Source organism: Pipra filicauda, unplaced genomic scaffold (genome assembly GCF_003945595.2).
Source record: "Pipra filicauda isolate LSUMZ 115617 unplaced genomic scaffold, ASM394559v2 scaffold3_size10097308_pilon, whole genome shotgun sequence".
NCBI lineage: Eukaryota > Metazoa > Chordata > Aves > Passeriformes > Pipridae > Pipra > Pipra filicauda.
Genome location: NW_024104532.1, coordinates 2,501,393 through 2,523,009, shown reverse-complemented (window position 1 = coordinate 2,523,009; position 21,617 = coordinate 2,501,393). Strand labels below are relative to the sequence as shown.

The window sequence follows — 21,617 nt, the reverse complement described above, 5'->3', positions numbered from 1 at the left end:
AGCACCAGCCCCTCAGGCACTGCTGGAGGCACAGCTGCAGACACTCCACGTGCCCCAACAGCGTGACCAGGGATGTGACCATCTTGGCAGAGCCACAGCAAGACCAAACTGCACACTAAGGGGCAGAGATATATCTACTGTTACAGATATTTTCAACTTCATATACCCAAAGAGCCATCTGTCCAGATACCAAGCACTGATCTGCAGCCACTGTAGATCTGCACACTTCCAACTCAGACTTGCTTTGGAAAGCCATCGTGGAAATATTGGCCAAGAAAGCCCTATTACAGTTTATTCCTGACTTAATTATAAACAAGACATTATTCAATGAAGCAAAGGACAGAACATGCTTTTGAAGAAAGGCTGGGGCAGCAAAAAAGAGTGTGTACAAGGACAGAGAAAAGCAAGAAGGAAGCCACTGACCCCTGAGAATAAGGGAGGAAGATCCTGCCAAGCCTGTTTCAGGAACGAACTGGACAGAATCAAAGCCAGGGAAGAAAATAAAAGGAGGCAGCCACATCCAAAGGATAATTAACCAATACAGCATAAACAATGACATTAATGGCTTTTTCCTCTGAGTGTGAGTGTGCAGCAGATACCTGCCCAGGGCCCTGCAGCAGGAGCAGGGGATATCTCCTGTGCAGATCTCACCACACTTGGAACTGCTGGGTAAGTCACACCCCGCCCGTGAGCCAGCCCAATCATCAGTGCCAGGGGCAGAAGGCAGCAACAATTCTGCCCCATAAACTTCCAGTGCTCTCTTCAAACCTCCTCATTGCCAGGGCAGCAATTTCCGTGCTTCTCCCTACAACCCATACACCCAGAATTACAAACAAGCTGCTCACCACACTTACTTCTTATTAGTTAGAACTGAAAGCTTGGTGAGGGTCAGTCCACTGCCTTCCCCACAACCAACTTTTATTCCTTAAAACTCAATGATCAGTATTTTTTCCTAACAGGAAAAAGAGATGACAAGCAGTTCACCTAATTCTTACAAGCTATCAACCCACTCCCAGATATGGCTGAACTGGCTGAAGATCAACAGCTTTTTGTATCAGGAAAAAATAAAATCTAACAGAACAAACTTGAGAGAGAGATGACATTTGAAGGCACTTGGATAGCCTGAGCCAAATGGTCTGCTGGAGAGGCAATTTTTACAAGGGCATGGAGTGACAAGACAAAGGGCAATGCTCTTAAACTGGAAGAGGGTATGTTTAGATTGGATGTTAGGAAGAAATTCTTTACTGTGAGGGTGGTAAGGCCCTGGCACAGGTTGCCCAAAGAAGCTGCAGCTGCCCCATCCCTGGAAGTGTTCAAGGCCAGGCTGGATGGAGCTTGGAGTAACCTGGTCTAGTGGAAAGTGTCCCTGCCCATGGCAGGGGCGTTGGAACTAGATTGTCTTTACGGTCCCTCCCAACTCAAACCATTCCATGATTCTATAAAGAAGTTATCTACTAACACAACCAACCACATGGTTGGTGTCACAGGTGCACAATGACCAGGACATACCACTCCCAACTCCTGCCACTTCACCATCACACAACAGGTTATTCACCCTCTTCCCTCGCAAAGAAGGGGCAGCAACTGGGGCAAATTCTCCCTATTAAAAGTACTCCCAGAACTAGCCTGGAAGGGCATTGCTAAAGCTACCCCAAAAATTTCCATGAGACGCTGCTTCCCTCCAGCTAAAGCTGAACCTCATTGAGTTAACTTACAGTTCAAGACAAATCAGAGCAGCTTCAACCTCAGACCTCTGAGCTCAGAATTATCCTTCTGTCCACACAGCTCCTATCACAGGGGAGTCCAGATCCTTTAACTGATCACACAAACGAAGCAGCAATGGCTGCAGTTCCTGTACAGTGACTGCTGCTGAGAGTCAGAGACAGTTACAAGATCAGTTCTTACCTCTGTACTGCTCTCAATGAAGGGAGGGTAGAAAGATATCTGAGTGATTCATGGTTCGTTACTTCACTCGCTCCAACACTCGTGCACTGAGAAATGAATGGACACAGACAGAAGGAAAGAAAATAGGAATTGGGAAATAACCTTTGCTTGTCAATGTTGCGTGGAAAGGTAAGAAGGAGATGAGACTAAGAACATAAGAACAACACCAAAGCAAAGTTCAGAAGTGAAATTACTAACTGCTTGTGATGGAAGCCAAAATTTAATCCTCATTAGGAAATACTCATGTTTTAAGTATTTTTTGAAATCAAAACCAAATCGGTTGGGAAAAAAGCCAAGAAAACGGAAAGAAAATTAAATTATATCTACTTGATATCTTAAAGAATCTTTGAAGCCAAGCAGAAGGGTCACCAAAGTTTCCTCCATACAAAGTACCACTACCATGCATATGAGTAAAAGCATTTACAGAGGGAGACTGAGATGCTGACCCTGCACTTGCTGTGACAAAACTTACAGGAATCAATCCCTGCACAGACAAAGGGGTAAGCCCAGCTGGAGTCCATATGGCCAAAAACCCCACCCAAACAAACCACAACACCTACACGGTGTATCTGCCAAAACCAGAGTAATAATCACACTGGTACTTTATGTCAAGCTTCAAGTCAAACAGAGCAGTTGGAGAAGCCTGTTGGAAATTCCCAGACAGCCTGTGCTGCTGGGGTCCTGTTCTTTGCCCCAACTACTCCAGTCTTCCTTCAGCTTCAGCATGGCAGTAAAAAGCAAACAAGCATCTGACCTACACTCATGCCTGAGAAAGTACACTACCTCTTATCTGGGACCATTATCATTCAGAAGTGTTAAATACTCACTAATTAAATATTCACAAACAAAAAATACAGCAAACATTATGATGCAGGCCAAATGTCTGTTATCAACAGTGCTTGTGGGTATTTGTTGTTTTTGGCCAGTTTTTACTACCCTTTTCCAGGGTACTAAAGTTTTCCAGGGCTCATATGTACATATCAACTACCCTGAAAGGTTAAAACCAAGAGAGCACACTGCACTAGTTAGGGTAATTCCTACATCCTGAAGCATTTCTATCAAGGTCAGGAGTTATCCACACATGAATTTTAAATAAAGAACGCACTGATAAGAGAACATCATGTCTCAGTCACCAAAATAACTGATTAACGGCAACCCTGCTTCACTTAAATGAGATAGTTTTCCTTATGGATTGGATGGAAGAGCAGTGCAATAGAAACCTTTGGCACTTCAGCATCCTAACAACCAGAAATGCACCTAACAGCAAGGTTTGAGGGAGGCAGGAGGAGGAACTGGGAGAGAAGAGATACGATCTCACCCAGATCCCTGGTGCAGAGAAATCCACAGACACACAAAGACACAGATGATTACAAACCACTGTCAGGAGCCTGAAGCAGAGGACAGACTCTTCTCCTTACTTATCTGCACACATTTTAAATGGTAAACCACATTCTCTTTAAATCTAGCTCCTTTAATCAGACCTAGTTGTTTCAGCAAGAGAGGAACTGTTGGCATCACAAGAACTTTGCAAACTCTCACAAACAAATGCCCACAAATATCTTTTTATGTCAGAGAACTAGCAAAAAACCCTCAAACTGAAACCAGGTCATCAGATCTGTCCCTTTTTCAGCCTTCTGTGCTCCTCTATATATTATCAAACAAACTGTTTGCAAGCAGAACATCTGATAAACACAGCATTCATTTTTCAGAAATGAAGTTTCTAAATCCACAAAATGAAAAACAGATTCATACTATGCAAAATGCAACTTGGTTATTTTAATTTATATATGTAAACTCTATCCTGTACAGCTCAAGCTGTAAACATAATGGAGCAAGACTAGAGAACAACATGCACAAAGAGTGAATATTGTATTAGAACCTCAACAGCTAAAATTTGGGAATTTGGGTTGATTTCAATGACATTACCTAGCCTGTTGCTTGTTTTGGTTTGGTTGTTGTTGTTTGGGGTTTTTTTAGTTCCACCAGCTTCTTTAAAAACAACAAACATTTAAGGAGGGCTTGCAAATTTCACCTTCTGCAGAAATTTTTATTTACTCACAGGTGAGGGACAATCCCACTTTGTTGGTCCAAATGTAAAGATGTCACTTACACAAAACCATAACAACCTCCTCAGAACAAGGTGGCATTCAGCATGCAAGTCCCCCTGCCCAACTGAACCATTTTCCCAAAATAAATAAAAATTCCATTCATACAAAATTCAATTTTAATTTGCACTTAAAACCTCAACTGCTTCTACTGAATCCCTACTAAAAATGAAATCAGAATTTTTGAACACTAGCAAAGCAATAAACTTATCTCGTGCTTATTTATTTCTTGATAACCACACTCAGAGCCATGACCTGAGGAAGGTTCATGTTTCAGGCATCAGGTACTACAAACTTATGCTTCAGAGAGGCTTCCAAACCTTTCTGTGGTGAACCCAGCTTCCTAAACATTGTGAGCATGCTGCGAGAGGACAGCCAACCAGAATCAAGAGGAATCTGACTTGTTTTGCTGCTGTTATTTAGAAATCTGTGGGCAGTCACCACATTAGCCAGAACAGTAGGAAGTCTGAACAGGTGCTTGGGAAAATCAAACAACAAAGTAACATCAGGGCAAGGGGAGGAACTATTAAAAGGGTGATAACCAGCCTGCTCCTCATCCTCCTCTGTTAGGTAACAGCAGGGATCTATCTTTCCACCAACAGTGGGTGGGAAAGTCATGAACACACTCCTCCAAAATAAGAGGAACATGGAAGCTTCCAGCAGGGCTGAGGGTGAGAGCCTTGCTGCATGCTCGAGCACCGGAGGCCCTGCAGGAGCTCAAAAAAGAAACTGGAAGTTTCCAGTGTGTTGAGATACTACTGTGCAGGAAATTTGCTGTTCACTTTTTCCTAAAAGATATCAAACCAAAGGGCACCCCATCCTTTGGCCAGGGTGCAACACTTAGATTGCTCTATCCAACTCAACATTTCTGGTGTGTCACATATAAAAGTCAAATTCTGCATGCCTGAAAATGCAAGAGGAGTCCCCACTGCGTTAGTTCTGATGAACGTCTCAAAATTGAAACAAGTTACACTGCTATGTTATGATACTACTATACGTATATTTTACTATAATTTTTTTTTTCCTGAAGAGCCCAGCAGTGGGATGTGCCACCTCCAGCAGCACTCACAGCTGTTTGATACCACATGTAACCCACAGAAAAAGCTCCCTATTGAGAACTCACAGAAAACTTTACTTGGCAACCCTACCTACCCCAGTGCTTCACCCTCCAAGGAACAGGGAGGGATGGAGAGGCACAGGAGGAAATCTCCACAACTGGAGACGTGCCATCCATTCCCTGTGATTCAGTCACCAATAGCGCCCCTGAACTGCTCCCTTCCCCAATGCCAGGTATGTGGTGCCCCTTCCACCTGCAGCCTTGCTGCCTCACCCAGAGTCCTGGCAGCACCTCGGCTCCAAAAAAGTAGCAGGCAGATGCTGCCAGCTGCCTGAAAAACACCTGTGGATTGCGCAGCTCTGTCACTGCCGAGCCTACGGCCAGTCCAGGCAATGAGGTGGGACAACTTGGTCCAACCCTTCTGCTTGAGCTGTGCTAGAGACAGGAGTGAAGGTGATCAGCCAGGGCCAGCCTACCCTTGCAAGGGAAAGGAATGATACGCAAGGTGACTTTTCTCCCAACTTCTTTTTGCCATTTTTCCAAAGACCTCTGTGAGATAAATCTTGATGCCATCTTAATGATAACCACAGAAAGTCAGCATGTCCACTTTAACAAGTGCTCTTCCATCCTTCCATAGAGGCAAAGCACACTGCTGAAATTCCTCCTGGCTTCATCAATGCTTTTGGACACACGAGAGATGGATGCACACCAAGGCCATCTTTATCTCTGTCACACATTTAATCACTGCTGCAAAGCTACTGTGAGCAACCACACTGGAACCAGATTTCCAATTTAACAAGAACAGAGAACTTCAGCTGGCCCCTGCCAGGGGCATCAGCCTCTGCTCCAATACACAGCAGCATCTTCCCCTCTCCTGGGCACTGGGGTCAGTAGCACCCGCTCAGATCAGCCAAAGCAACACCTGTGCTCCTACCCAGGACTGAACCACTGGGACTCCAAACTCTTCAACTCCCAGCCTGTCTCTGCACAGCACCACAGCTCTGCACAGCTCTGCAGCAATGCCAAACTTATTTGCGCTACCATTCTGCTCCCTTGCTGCAACTACTGTTGGGAGGAATGGGACACACTCCTGAGAGGGCCCGAACACCTATGCCCTGCAGCTGCCCTCGGTAACACTTCTGCTACAACCCCACTCCTGTCCCACTGGCAAACACTGCCAGCTCAGCAAGGAGACCCCTCTAATCCCCAAGCATAGCTGAGGACTATCCTTGAGCACCTCTAAACCTAAAAAGCACTGGACATGCCACCTGCCCCTGCCTCTCCCCTCAGAGGCCCCAAACCATGAGTAGCTCTTGGCAGCCCTACCCAGAGCAGTGGCACAGCAATGCTGGTGACCAGTGATGGCCCTGTCCCAGGGCACCAGAAAGCCCCTCACCCCCTGAACCAGGACTTTGATGTCTCCAGACCACACAGCTTCCAACACCAGCTGTATGTTAAAACAGTAACAACCCACCCAAGTGAAAGTAACATTTGAACTTCCAGTAACTATTTCAGCAAACTGCAACATTTCCCAAGCATTCCTGTACACGGGACAGCAGAGTCAGGCAGGGGACACACCCGCCTGCTCCAGCACAAATGCAACATTACCTTGGAATCGACACAAAATTCATGCCCGTGAGACACTGTTGCAAGGTGTTCTGCACCTCAGCAGTCTGCAAACTCTGCCACAGGAAAATAACTCTGATGCCACGAAATTATATGCAAGCAAGGCTATTACTGATAAGTAAAATTCACTAGACAAGAGTCTGTACCTGGGAAGAGTTTAAGGGTCTGAAAATCAATAAAGGTTGAAAACTGCTGCTCTAATTCAAAACAGACTCTCTTACAGACCTTTTCCACCCATTAACTTGGAAATCCTGGCAATGCCTTAGCCACTATAAAGGATTTAACTCCCATTTTACTGAGTGAAGACTGCATTGCACAGCACAGATAGCTCCATACAGACAGAACAAAACACGGGTCATAGTTTTTCTGGTATTAGAAGTGGCATTCACATGAATTTTGTTGTTTTTTTTAACTCCCAGGACAAGCCCCAGCCTGCTAGGATTTCTTCCTTCAGGTGTTTCTATTCCCTGTGCCTTTCTAAACACCAGAGCAAATAACTGAAAGACGAAATTACTATATACAAGAAGCTGCCAGTCACAAGGAGGAAAAACAGATGCGTAGTCTAAGCAACTAAACTGAAAGTTAATCATCACACGTAACACTGATTTTTGATTGTGAATGTCTTTTTAAGAAATACTGTCTCATTGTAACTTAAAAAATACCACTTTTCTTCTTGGGGCTCAAGCAGCTTGTTAATCACATCCAGAGTTCATGTCTCTTGAGTGAGCTCCAGATTTGTTCAGTTAACACAGGGAAATTAAAGAAAGACTTAATTGTTGTACATCACGCAGTTAACCCCACTTCTGGGAAGGCAATGCAATGAGGTGCAATGAGAAACTGCTACACTGCAAGAGGCAATCAACAAATCCACGACTACATGCAGAATATGCTGCTTTGAAGTCAAAGGTTACTGCTACAGCATCAAAACGAGCCACTACCATTGATTTTAGCAAGGCCTCAGAAGCAGCTGTAACAGCAAAACTAGAATCACTGTACCCTCAGCAACCTAATATTTGTTAGGAAAAAAAAAATGAAGTTGTGGGAGATACACTTTTCCAAAAAAAAAATCCCCAGCATGTAAATACAGAGACAGCAGAGGCAGCACAACCTGAGAGGCAGCATCTAGTCTAAAAAACACCTGTAAAAGCCCATTTTGTTACTACTATTGCCATTTTTTGCCTGTAACAGTAGCAGGTGATGAACTCATATGCTACACTGTATAGAGCTGTATCAAGCCATGCTGCTGAATAGCTGAGTGAAGTCTACACTCCTCTGGCAACAATCTTCAGCAGAGACTTGAAGTATTTATGACTGCAGACAGTACATTAACCAGGACACTGCTTGAACAAAGTCTCTCTTGCTCAAGTTTTAAAAATAAGTTTTAAATATAGAAAGCAGAAATTACATAGAGGTTTCTGCCATTACGTTCAGCAAAACCTCACTTTCAAAACCGTCCAATCTGCAATAAAATACCTCTGGTTTTGCTATTTGCACACAGACATGTTCAGCTGCAGAACAGGAAGCGAGAAGGCATCGATCACTGAAATTTCACACCGCACTCCAGGTAGCCCAAATATCCATATTTTCTAGAGAAATACACACACAAACAGATATTTTGCACCTAATCAGTAATATGAGATTAGAGAACAAATACAATGAAACAACAGGGTAAGAGCAATCACAGCCAAATGCTACAAAAAATGCTTCCAGGATCCAACCTGCTGTGCGGGAGAGCTCTGGATCCTACAGACTGTTCAAAACCCTGCTGTCACTCAGAGCAAGCTGCTCTCACACCCTCACACACAGCGGGTCCTGCTGTGACAGCTCCTAACACCCACCCACTCACACCTCCACCACCATCAAGAGGTGATGCTGCTTTCACAATGTGATGGTGCTACAAAGTCATTAAAGACCTCAAAAATTTACAGTCAAGCAGTAACACAGCCCAAGACAGGGCCTCCCACCGTGGAGATATCCATTCTTCTGGATACCCACCACAGTTGAAGTCCTTTATGGGTAAGTTTAGAGATATCTGAGACAAGAATGCCCCTCAGTGGGTGCCATCAGGCTGCACGGCCAGGCAAGATCCAGCTACGTGCTCTTTTCTGCAAAATAATACCATCTACTAAACACTGGAAATCTTAGTGGCAAAGGGGGATGTGTGCAAGACCAGAGGCACAGGCACTGTAGAACACAGAGCCCGTTCTCTCCAGGTGCACATAGCAGGAGACGATGCCTGCAGGAAGCACAAACGGCCAAACGGAATTCATCTCCCCACCAGGAATATGTCAACTGATCAAGGAAATTTAGTTCCCTGCTCAAACAAACCACTGCTATGTCTATTGTATCTCAGGGATATAATGTTACCAGTAGTTAGTTACACCTCCAATCAACAGTCTGTAGTAGGAGATTCTTTCAGAAATGTTTACAGGAGTAGCGAGGATCACGTGGTGTTGGTTCCTTCATTTTATTTTTAGCAGAGAGAGAAATGGCACCAGACATGTCAGTTAATAAACCAAGAACCAGAGGAACTCTCACACAGTCAAACACTTTCAACGAGAGTACTCTCCCACAGCTGCAGATTAGAACAGAACTTCATTATGGATTAATTCTAGGCTTAAAGAGAGGACTCTGCTGGCCTTCAGTACTTTTAACATTCTGCAAATGGTATGATTCTGGTAAAGCAAAAACATTCCAGGAGCCCTACACACATGTCCCACTCATTCCTTACACCCACCTACTGGAAGCAGCCATCCTTAGGGATGAAAGATCTGGCTCTGGATTTCCCTGTACCTCACCTTCCTCACTGCCATCACCCAAACATCACACTCCTACAAGGAAACAATACAAAGAGAATGAAAAGCAACATTGAACCTCATGTGAGCTCTGCACATTCTGCAGCCTGAAACCATCAGGGTCCCCGTGGAAAAAACAGCTCATGAATGCAAAATTTGCATAATACCCATCAGGAGGGGCACAGATGTGCCCTAATCCAAGAACTCTCTGCTTCTGAGTTCTCAACACTGCAAATCAAATGACTTGAACATACTTTGTGGGTAGCAACTAAAACCCAACAAGCCAGCAAAGTGAAAGTGAGGTAATAAGGCATCAGAAATTACATTAAAGGAGCAAAATTTCAGCACAAGAGTTCTGCCAAAAACAAGTCCACCTGCTCCAATTCCTCAGCATCCGAGTTCAAGCAAGACCTATGGCACTCAGACCTTCTGTGGCTGCACCCATCTTCCCCAGCACTGGAGCCAGGGGCCCACTTCTCCTTCCAACTAGACATAACACAGTTCAGGATCTCTGCAACTTACAAAGGGCAGGAAAGCTCTACAGACAAGCTCATATCAAGATGGGAAAGAACAGAGATATTCAAGAACAACCACCCATTTAAATTTAAATGTTCCTAACCCAATCTGAGCACAAGGCAGCAAACCAGCAGCTGCCAGCCATCACTGCTTCACCACCCCTGGAAAAAAAACAAGACCCAAGAACATTTCCTTCTCCACAATACAACATCTGTCAGGAGCTGCTGGGAACTTCAGACATACTTAAGGGAAGATTAACTTGACACTTAAAATAGCTTCACTTCAGAATATGCACATCCCTCTTTACAACTGAATGGCACCTGAGCAACCTCTGTCCTGTTTGGGGCAGTTTGGGAGCAGGAGACTGCCAGGGCTATTAACAAATCCTCATGCAAAACAATACCTGCCACCACCCCTCCTGCCCAGAGGCATTACTTTGCATCCCACTAAAGACTAAACCAAATTCTGGTCCTTGTGCTGGAAGCACTCTTGATATTTCGGAAATCAGCCTTTTCAAAGCAAGATCTAGTGAAAAATTCAAATCCTGCAAGGGGCAGACAGAGAGACTGGAGATACACACACACTTCTTCCCTCTCGGCAAAACAGGAAGTTTGAGCAGCAGTGGCACACTCAAAATCATGAGCTTCAAAAACGAAAGCTCTGAGATGGTCTCACTGTAAGGTGGAGGAGCCCCATCATCAGGCAGAATAAAGGTGATACCTGAAAGACTAGCCTAGCTATGACAAGCCTAAAAACAGCTGTGCAGAACTCCCAGGGATTTGTGGTAGTTGTTTTGGGGTGGGTTTTTGTTTCAAGTTTTAGCAGGCTCTCAAAAAAAGGTTGATTCCAGTTAACCAAACACAAATGAGACAGGAATTAAATGACTACATGAATACATGACCTAAGGAGCAAGCCTGGTTATTTCTAGGTACTATGTCATGTTCAACAATTAAAAGATTTTAACTGTCTCACTGGTAACTTGGCACAGAGGAAAATCTCCTCCCATTCCACAGGCAGTGGGACTAAAACGAAGGACCACTCTGATTAACAAGCACTTACTAAAGACAAAATGCAAAACGTGAGGAAAGAAGGACCCTGGGTTGCCTAAAAAATGCTTTTCTTCTTTGTAGAGTTTTTTTTCTGAATGCAGTTATGCTTTCAAGTCACCAGAACAATCCAGCAAGGCTAACTATAGCAGGAAGGCAGTTTTACTGAAAAGTCAACTCTCCTTGCATATTCAAATAACAGGCTCCATCACTAAGACAGTTTTGTCACCGTACTAGCTGCAGTTCTGTGGCCACCGATAGCTGAAGCAAGTGTTGTGAAAGTACCTCTGCGAGCTTCTGTTTACAAAGTGAGACCCTCCCACAACCGCATCACCGAGCACATGTCTGCGAGAGATCCCCGCTTTGCTCTGCAAAACAAAGCTGAGGATATGCACAAACCTCAGACCCACAGCAGCCTCTCACCACCAAACACAACAAGACTCTGGGATTCTTCCCAAGGAACGCTCAAGAATATCCACGAGCTAGAACTCTACCACAAACAAATGAACCTGCCAGCAGCATCCTCTTGGAATCACCACTTCCCTGGGCACTCTGTGACAAGTGCTTCCCCACCTCCCAGAGCACACACAGGAATGCCGGATGTTCCCAAAGCAATAGAGTCCTGATCCCCAAGTGCTGCACGCCGCAGCAGGATCTGTCCGGCATCTGTGGCTCTACTGAAATTAAAAAGAGCAAGATGGTTTCGATATTACTGCTGTCAAATGAGTTAATCTGCAAACCTCGCACCAATATGTAAAACTCAGAATATCCTTTATCAAGGAACCTTAAGTTTGCAGAAACATATTTTAGGAAATATGCAAAAAAACCCTCTGAAAATCTGCAGGAAATATACATACATAGCTGAAAATAAAAAAAAAATCATGCTGAGAAATATCCCTTATGCTTGGGTTCAGAAGAAAATTACACAAAAAAAAGAAGTTTAATGCATCTACCTCCTTTCAGAACTCTTGAAGTTCGATCAGTTTCGCTTCTTACTGAATATATTATTAAAAAAACTAAAGGAATTTGTGAGTGTAGAGAGAAATTGGAAAGGAAAAAAAAGTCAGCCTAAATAGGAGGCAACGTTTGTTGCCCGTGAGGTCTGTCAGGCCATGACACGGCCTGTCCCCGGCCACCGCCAAGGTCTCACAGCTCGAGAACCTCAAGCCGGGCCAGACAAAGAGCCTCTGACAGCGTTAGAGCCGGAGCGGGCAGGAGAGAGGAACGCTCTGCTCCTCATCTCCACTGCACTCAAAACCAACCCTGTAACAAGGCAAAAAACTCCACCGAACTCCGCAGCGAGTTCCCGGGCGGAGGAGATGGTGCCTCTTATTGCTGACGGGAGAAAAAGCGGCGGGGGGAGCGCGGGCGGCCGCGCCGGGACACAGGTGCGCGGCGAGCGCGGTGACAGCCCGGCAGGGTCCCCTCGCTCGGTAAGATGGCTCCTGCCCTCGGGGTGCCGGGGCGAGGGAGGGAGCGCGGCCGGCCCGGCCCCGCCGCACCGCAAAATGGCAGCGGCCGCGGCCCCCCCGCCCGCGCCCCGACGGTGCTTACGAGCTGCAGGGCCGCCGAGGACTCCGGCTTCTCCCCGGGGCCGCCGTCCGGCACCGGCTCTCCCGGCTGCAGGCGGCTGTCGGGGCCCCGCTGCGGCGCGGGGCGGCCGCGGCTCCGCGAGCCGGGCTCTGTTGCCTCCTCCTCCTCCTCGTCGTCGTCGTCGTCCTCCTCCTCCTCTTCCTCGTAGTCGTCGTCGTCGTCGTCGTCGTCCTCCTCCTCCTCCTCCGGCGTCTCGGCACCCTCCTCCTCCTCCTCCTCCTCCTCCGGCGCCTCCTCTCCGCCGTCCCGCAGGAGCAGGGGGAAGGCCCGGGCCCCGCGGGGCGCCTCGGCAGCCGGGTCCTGCGGTGCGGGCAGGCGGGGGGGCGGCGAGCCGGGGTCGGGCAGGGCTTCAGTGCCGTCGGCAGCGCCGCCGAGGTACTCGGCGTTGATCATGGAGGCCAAGTCCTGCAGCCGGCGCAGCGGGATGTAGCAGGACGACGGATCCTGGCCGTAGCCGGGCTTGGCGGCCGCCAGCTGCATGGCGGGCGGCTCGGGGCCGCGGGCCTCGCCGAAGGGGCCGCCCTTGGGCTCGGCGGCCGCCAGCGAGGTGCCGAAGGGGACGAGGCAGCTGCGGCGGCTCACTTCGCAGGCCTGCTCCATGCCGGGCGGCGGGCATCCACCTGCGGGCACAGCACAATGGGGTCAGCCCGGCCCGCACCGCAAAATGGCAGCCGCGCCCGGGGGCCGCGCTCCGCTCCGCCGGCCCCGCTCCGCCACCGCCGCGCTATAGGCCCCAAGGCCGCGGCCCGGCCGCCCCGGCTCGGCTCGGCACCGGGGCCGCTCGCCCTGCCGAGAGCTGACACAGGGCCGCCGCTCACCTGCGGGTGCCGCGGGCGGCTCGGCGCCTGCCCCCGGAGCGGGGCGATGGGGAGACGCGCCGACCCGGCCCGGCCAGGCCCCGCCGCCGCCGCTCCGCCGCCTCCCTCCTCCTCCCTCCCCCGCATGCGCGCGCCCGACGCCGACGCCGCCATCCCGCGCGGGCGCGCGCGCGCGCCCCCACCCTGCGCGCCCCCGGTGTTGGGGTTCGGCTGCCGCGGCCAATCAGCGCGCGCGCGCCCGCGCGGGCCCAGCTCCTCACCCCCACCGGCCCCCCCGCCCCGCGCGCGCGGCCCCCCCTCGACGGGCGCCCCCCCACCCACCACGGGGGGAAAGGTGGGGAGGGGGCGCTCAGTGCTGCCCCCCCCCGGCGCGCCCCGGCCCGGCCTGTCCCGCTCCCCGCATCACCCCGCCCGGCACCGCGGACTCGGGCCCGCCGACCGCACCTCCATCGCAGGCAGCGGCGGGGGGCACCGGGCAGGATGGGACGGGGCGGCCCCGCAGTGTCTCGCCTGCCGGTTCCCACCCCCCCACCCCCCGCCAGGCAGGCCGCGAGCCTGCGAGCGGCGGCGGAGATCAGGCCAACAAAATGGAGTCGGCCAGGCCCTGCGCCCCGCCGGGGCACCCGGGCGGCGGCGGTCCCCGCGCCCCGCTCGGCCCCGCTCCCAGCCCCGGTACCCAAGGGCGGTCAGCGGGACGCGGGGCGAGGGTCGCCGCCCGCCCCCGCCGGGCTCGGGTTACCCTCTGCCATTGTCCGCCGCGCCCCGCGGGCCGGCCTGGCGCCCCCGCCGCGCTCCCCCGCCGCCCTCCCGCGCACCAGCGGGCCGGGCCGTCGCCCTCCGCGGGGCTGCCGTGCCGAGCCGTGCGAGCCGTGCCGAGCCTCGCCCGCCGGGGAGAGGCGCCGGGTGCCCGCGGCCTGGTTTGTCCTCGCCGGGCTCCGCCGCTCCCGGACAGCCGCGCTCCCGCCCGCCCTCCCGCCGCCGAGCGGCGCGCACCGGACCCGCGCCCGCCCGCTCCGCCGGGACGGGCCGCCACCGCCGCCCCCCGCAACCGGCCCGGCCCACGGCCTCGCGGCGGGCGGCGGCTCCGTCGCTACCTCCGATGCGGGCCGGGGTCTCCGCCGGCAGCCGCGCGGGTCTGGGCGCCGCGCCGCGCCGCCGCCGCACCGGCACGGCTGGGCAGGCACGGGGCGGGGGGCAGCCGGGGCAGCGCGGGGATGTGGCACCGGGGCGGTGCTGCCAGGGCCGCGCGGGGGGCAGGGCCGGGCTGCCGCCCCCCGGGGTGCCGCCGCGGGGCTCGGTGCGGCGCTGCCCGGGCGGACCCGCTCCCCCCTCTGCCCTTTGTTTCGCCCCCCCCCCCCGCCTGTCCCCGGCCCGGCCGTGCGAGAGCCCCCGGGCGTGCTGGCGCCGCACTCCCCCCGCCGGGCTGGGCCCCCGAGCAGCCGCTCTGCACACCCAGACAGGCAGCGCCCACTGCCCAGCCCTCGCTGCCCCGCGGGCGCAGCTTTCCCCTGCTGAAGCGCCGTCCTCGTCCTCGATTGGCTTCAGCATGGCACCTCAGCGGGGTAGTGAGGTCTTGCCTCCTCCCTGCCTGCGCACCTTGGCAGCCCTGCCGAGGGCTCCTGGTTTCCCCAGAGCCCTTTGGCCTTGCCCAAGCACTCCCTCTGCCCTATCTGTGCCTGGCGATACAATAATCATTTCTCCCAGCATTTGCCCCTGAAGGGTCACACTGAGGTCCCTGACCCATTGTCACTTCACTGGTGTGCTGCCACTGTGGAGAGATTGCCATGTTCAGCTCACACCACTTCAGCGTGCCCACGGAGGGTAGGGTAACTTGGCAGGAAGTTTTGCTTGTGACATGTTTGTACCTCTGAGGTCCCAGCCCAGTGCTTGGCTGGTGGCATCTGACCCGCCATGGGCCTGGTGACCACGTGCTGTGGTGACACGTGAGAGCTGGGACCATGCTGTGCCCAGTGCTGCATGGACTAGGCACTGATTCCCAGTGGCCACGTGGTTCTCCCTACGATGCAGAGCTGGGGCACCACCCAGCGTGGCTGGGGTCCCTCTGTTTACACCTGAACAGGGAAATACCTATGGCACAGTCCATCTTCCCCGATGGACTCCAGCGGCAGCAGCCACACCCTGGCACACCCGGGCAAGGGCCCAGCAGCCAATTTTCTTCCTTTCTCTTTGGAGCAACCTGCCATGCACGTTTCTGCCACGTTCCGTTCCCAAAATAAAGCTAGTGGTTTATTTATACACCCCTTGGGGGTGGGCAGGGCCCTACGCAGGGCGGGATCACCTGCTGTCTCCCCAGAGCCTGGTGCCTGAGACCCAGTGAGAGAAGGCTGATCTGGGGAGAGGGTTAGGTCTGTTTCCAAGCAGGGGAACTGTATCCTGGGTCTTGAGTGTCACCAGCTGCCCTCACTCTGCTGATTTGCCACCTCTTAGTGGGGGGGCAAAGGGGTCACCTGCAGGACATGTCCCATGCTTTCCCCCTGGGAGCCCTCTGCCCGTGGGCCATGGCACAGCACATCCCCACGGGACACTGGTGGGCAGGGGCTGTACCACTTCGGCAGCGATGCCCAGGCGGCTCTGCGCACCCCAGGGTATGTCCACATTCCTCTGCCCCCATGGCACATCGCTGACAGTGGTGGCCCAGTGGGGCCCCACAGCGATCCACCTGCAGCTGTGTGGTTTTTGCTGCAGGGAGGAGGGGAGCAGTGGTGGCAGTGGGATGCGCTCAGACACACTGCCCATCTGCTGTGTCACCTCTGCCCGCGCCATGGCCAGCGCCCGCAGGAAGGGCCCTTCTCCGGCCCGTCTCTTCCGGCGGAGGAGCAGGGAAATGGCATCCCGGCCCCTGCTGCCCGCTCCCGCCCGGATGTGCGGCACAGCGGGCAGCGTGGCCGGCCCTGCCGCCGCGGGGCTTTGTCTGCGGGCTGCGGCGGGAGCGCGGGCGGCCGCAGCCTCCCCGCCACGGGGTTCGCCCTTACCCCGCGGTCACGGCCACCCCCAGCCCACCACGGCTCGCCACGCACGCCGGGGCCCCGCAGCCAGTCAGGCCGGTGGCTGCGGAGCCTCCCGGCACTGCAGGCTCCCTCTGCAGGCCCCGGTGCCCGCGCACAGCCCGCAAGGTGCCCCCACGGGGACGGCCCGGCGCCCGCGCTCCCGGCGGGAACGCGCATCCCCCGCCCCGCCACGGCCGCTCCCCGCCGCTGCGACGATGCCGAAGGCAGTGTGGCCCCTCACCGGGGCTCCCGCTCGGTCTCCCCGGAGAGTGGGGGCGTCACAGCTGGCCGGCGGGGAGGCCCTGAGCTCAGTGCGGAGGGAGCTGCGTCCCCCGCGGGAGCGGTGGGCAGGGTGGGCTGGCTGCCAGGCGCCCCCGGCAGCGGCCCTTCCGCGGGGCACTACAGGGAGGCGATGGACGGCGGGCGGGCTCAGGGGGAACGCGGCCCCGGGGGGCAGCACCGCGGTCGTGCACAAAGGGCCGGGGGCGGTGGCTGGGAGCAGTGGCCGTGGGGCTGGAGCACGGCCGGGAGCGTGGGCGAAAGGGTTAAGGAGTCGCGGCGGGCAGGGGGAGGGCTGGCCCGGCCGAGGGAGAGGAAGGAAGCAGAGGAGGAGAGGAGAGGAGCGGAGAGCATCCTGCCCGGAGGGTTTGCCGGAGGCCCCTTTCCCCCAGGAAGCGGCTTGCGGGGCTTGAAACCGCCGGGATGGAGCGCAGGGAGCCGGGGCGGCGGGCGGGGCTCAGCCTGGCGCTGTGCCCGCAGGCACGCTGCCCCGGGCCGGGTGCCTGGCGCCTGGGCTGCTCCCCTTGCCGGGGTGACCCCGAGGTTCCCGGGCCCCTCACCTCACAGTCCCCCTGCCGTGCTACTCCCATGGCCCCCCGAAACCTTGGGAGGGGGGCAGCCCAGTGTCACACAAGGGCAGCGGGTGCGGGCCATGAGCTGCAGGGGCCAGGAGCCATCACTGCCGAGCAACCCTGCCCTGCGTGGAAGAGCTGTCGCTGGGCTGGTGTCACCTGGAGGCCAGTCCCCGCGCAGCAGCCATATGCAGCATGGGGATAATCCCTGAGGGCCCGAGGCCCAGGGTGCCTGCCTGGGTGCTGCAGCTGCTCTCAGGGACCTTCCTGCTCCCCCAGCCCTCAGGCTGCCCCCAGTCCCCAGCTCAGGGGGTGTACAGGGCCCCCAGCCCTGGTCAGCGAGGCTGAGCCCACACTGGGCTTTGCTCCACCCACCCAAGGTAGAGCCAGGTTCACCAGGCTCCCGTGCCTATGGGGTGTCCTTGCACTGATCTTGTCACTCGGAGAGACACAAACGGGATTACGTATTGGGACACGGCACAGTTCTGCAGCCCAAGCCCCTACCCTGCCCCAATCCTAGCCCCACTCCCAGCCCCATCCATCTGCGTGGGTGATGGAGAGCAGAGCCAGGACACATTCCCATGCTGCAGATCATTTTTCCCAGGCGCTTTTGTCACCCTTCCAACACAGTCCCGAGGCTGTTCCGCCACGAAGGCCACTGTCACCAGCCGAAAGGCGGGGGGGCCGCCCGCCTGCTCCCATCTGCCCGCCCCGCGCAGCTGCTCCCGCCGGCCGGGAGATGGGGCTGAGAGCCCGCGGCTTCCCGCAGCACCGGCGGGAGGGCGGAGAGCTGCTGGCTGGGGAGACCGCAGCGCCTCGCTGGCACCCTCAGCTTGGCCTGCCCGGCTGGGGCTGGAGGTGCACAGCCTCGGCTCTGCCGCTGCGGGGAGGGAGCGGGGGGTGCATGAAGAGGCGTGCGGGGTGAATGTACGTGTGTGTGCATTGGCCTGCATGTGTGAATGGGGACGGTGCTGTACATGTACGTGCGTGGAAGGGGGGTGCGTGGGGGGTGTATGTGTGTGGACAGGGGTTTTGCGTGCGATGTAGCGTGTGTGCGTGGCTGGATGCATGCATAGAGTGGGGGGTGTCTGTGCATGGGGCGTGTGCTTGAGGGGAGTGTGCGGGGTGGTGTGAGTGTGCACACATGGACATGTGTGTGTGTAGGGGTTTGTGTATGGATGGGGGCTGCAGATATGGGGGTGTGGGGGGGGTTGGGTGCATGCCTACATCTGTGTGTGAGGTGTCGCTGGAAGCAGGAACTGTGGTGGGATGCAGTGATTGGATCCCTCCATAGGAGAGGACATGACCCTGCCTCAGCCTCTACCCCCCAACTGTGGGTGCCACGGGCTCCTTTTCCCTGCCTGCTGGCCCACGGGGGCCCTTCCCTCCCCTTCGCTGCCTGGGCACATGGAACACAGGCATGGAAAAATGACACGAAGGTCGTGGAACAGCGGGTATGGCAGGCAGGAGCAGACAGAGGGGCAGTGCCAGCTCCCCTCCTGCCAGTGGGGGAGACAGCAGACTGGTGCCTTTCAGCCCCCTCAGACTCATCTTTCCCTGCCCGGGGGCAGAGGCTTTTTGTATCTCACAGAAACCAGATTCTCCCCGGAGATAAAATCCTGTCGCCTTTGTTTTGGGGAAAAAAGACAACAGCAGCTCCTAGCCAAACAACAGAGTCGTTAAGCAAAGGAATCTCCGGGGAGGGACCGGGAGCCACATCCCGGAGCTGGAATGAGGAATCAGCTGGTGTCCTGGCCCCTGGGGTGCTGGTTCCACCAGGGCTCAGCATTCCTCCCAGGATCAGAACCATACCCATCAGGATTCAGCATTCCCCCAAGGACTACAGCATCTCCCCAAGGACTCGGGCATATTCCGCACTCCCCCCAGACCAGAGTCACTTTCCCTAGGGCTCAGCATCCCCCCAGGACCACAGCATCTCCCCAGAACCAGAGCATCCCCCAGGGACCACAGCATCCCATGCAGGACCAGCAGTGCAGGGGTGTGGCTGTGAAGCTTCTCAGCCCCACCGACACCCCACATTCCAAAAGGGACTCACAGACATGTCCCAGCACCATGCAAGAGGAACCTGCAGCTCCCAGGTGGGCAGGTTCTGGTGGGGCACAGCTGGCAGGGAGCAGTGCCAGGATCTGGGGACTGGGGGCAGGCGGCGGGGTGGGGGTGGGGGTGTGTGGGAACGCTGCCTCAGGAAACCAGCAGGATTTACTGGGCTACATGCTAAATCCCCCTCACAAAAGGGGCCTGTTTGTGCGGACAGGATGCTGGTGGCTCAGCCACACTTGTTTGGCCAGCAGAGCCTGGTGGATTAAGGACAATTGGTTCAGCCCTGACAGAAAATACCAGGAATGTTAAACAATAAAAACTGCCTCCAGTTGTCGTGGGGCTGCGGGACGCCCCAGGCTGCCTCCCTGCCCAGCCATGGCCCCAGCTGCCCCATGCCTGGCAGAGCTGGTTCTGGCACAGACCATGTACTCACTGCTGCAGCTCTGGGGAGTTCACTGGGGGATGTGGTGGTGCCTGAGGATGGGGTATGGGCAGATGGGCACAGTGCTGGGCACTGCCAGGCCCCTGAAAGTATCTCTGGGCTGCACTGGTGTGGATTGGACTGTGGGGAGAAGGCACTGCCTGCAACTGCAGCAAGTCCATAAGTGAGCAGGGACAGAGTGAGGCTGTGGCAGGGGGTGGCAGGTCCCTGCTCACAATGTCTCCTTGTGCCCGCTCCACCTGGCATGAAGGATTAGCAAACCCACCTACTCCTCACCCTGTGGAAGTGGCTGTGGCCCTGTTTTCCATGGAAAGAGCAGCGTAGGGTGAGCAAGAACTGCCTGCCCTCTGTGCTGTCCCCTGCATGGAGACCCCAGTCTCCATGCCCCCCAGTGAGGTAGGGGCAAGCTGGGCACAGCCCCATGGGGTTCAGGCCCTTGTCCATGCACCCATCCATGTTCAGTCCCGGTCCCAGTCTGGGCAGTCTCCGTGGGCAGCCTGGGCAGTTTGCCCTCCAGTGCGTGAATGCCCCATTCAGGGCTGTGCAAAATGCATTGGTTCTGGCACATTATCGGACAGCTGGGATCCTTCCCAGGCAGGCAGGCTGCCGGGACAGGCAGGTTTCACACCTGCCAGTGGGCTGTCTGCCTCCGCCTGCCATGCAGGAATGGGGAACTGGCTCCAGCAGAGGGGAGCAGAGCTGGGGATGGAGGCTGCAAGCATGTCAGTAGGGCTGGGATCCCCCCAGCAGCCCTGCAGGGCCTGTGACATGGAGGGGACCCAAGGATGGCTCTGAAAGCTGCCAGGCTCCCCAGCACATGCAATGCACAACACCCATGGCTGAGCTGAGTCCCACAGTCTGCATCCCTTGAGATCCCAGACCCCAGCACCATCATAGCAGCAGGCAGGACTCCCTTTCCAGCTGCCCCAGGCCCAGGTCCTGCCCCACAGCACCTGCCAGTCCCCATCCCCTTGGGCTGGTTTGAGGCAGGCTGTGCCAGAGAGCCAGCTTCCAGGCTGAGAGTGCCAGCTTCCAGGCCGGGGGGCTGTGAGTGCAGCTGGGAGCTGGAGGAGGAAACCAGATCCTGGGGCTAACGGCCCGGCAAAGCCCGGCCCTAGATGAAACCCTAGACCCCGGGAGTGGGCTGGCAGGAGGGGGCAAGACAGCTGCAACCCTCCCTGCCCACACTGCTGTCATTACCAGGCACCGCGGGCCAAGGGGGAGCAAAGCAGATATCAAGAGAGCAGAGCCAGGGCTGGAGACCTCCAACTTGTGCTCCCAGGGGTGAGGGGCTTTGGGGAGACAGCGCAGAGCCCATAACTCACTTTTATCTGGAGTGCTGGGGCTGGCCTGGGCAGGGGGAATGCAGAGGGTCCCCTGTGCACAGGGCAGGGCCCCAGAGCGCTTTCCCAGCCTGGGAGCCCACGGCAGTTGAGGGATCGGTTTCAGGGCGATGCTGGTAGCGGAGTTCACGGTGGCTTAGTGCAGCAGTGGCTAATAGGGAACAGATGCGAGGGTGCTTTGTGCTGGAGCAGGCCTGGAGGCACGGGAGTGGGGGACATCGCTTCCTGCACCTGTGGCACTGCCTCCGTGTTCCTGTAGAGTGGTCACAGGCCCCCCGCGCTGGCTGGGGTGAGGAGGCAGCAAGGAGGCAGCCGCTGATCTGCCTTCCCAGCTTATGTGAGCCCTTTGCCCCCCAGGAGCAGCCCAGAAACTGCGCTATTGGGGTCTATTCCAAAAAAATAATTTATCAGG

At 55.1% G+C, this 21,617-nt stretch overlaps 1 protein-coding gene across 3 annotated transcripts in view; it reads right to left on the bottom strand.

The window, feature by feature from the left end:
- Positions 1–14,392, bottom strand: part of NSD1 (nuclear receptor binding SET domain protein 1) — a 63,151-nt gene extending 48,759 nt beyond the window's left edge. Inside the window, exons 1-2 of one of the 3 annotated variants that reach the window (XM_039385235.1) lie at positions 14,316–14,392; positions 12,644–13,302 (exon numbers count right to left, since the gene is read on the bottom strand). In XM_039385235.1, the coding sequence (XP_039241169.1) occupies positions 12,644–13,282 (639 nt within the window). In that variant the 5' untranslated portion in view covers positions 13,283–13,302; positions 14,316–14,392. Of the gene's footprint in view, positions 1–12,643; positions 13,303–13,500; positions 13,605–14,239; positions 14,271–14,315 lie in introns of those variants that run through there. The other 2 variants (XM_039385233.1, XM_039385234.1) reach the window with 2 other exon arrangements.
- Between the last annotated feature and the right edge of the window lie 7,225 nt (positions 14,393–21,617).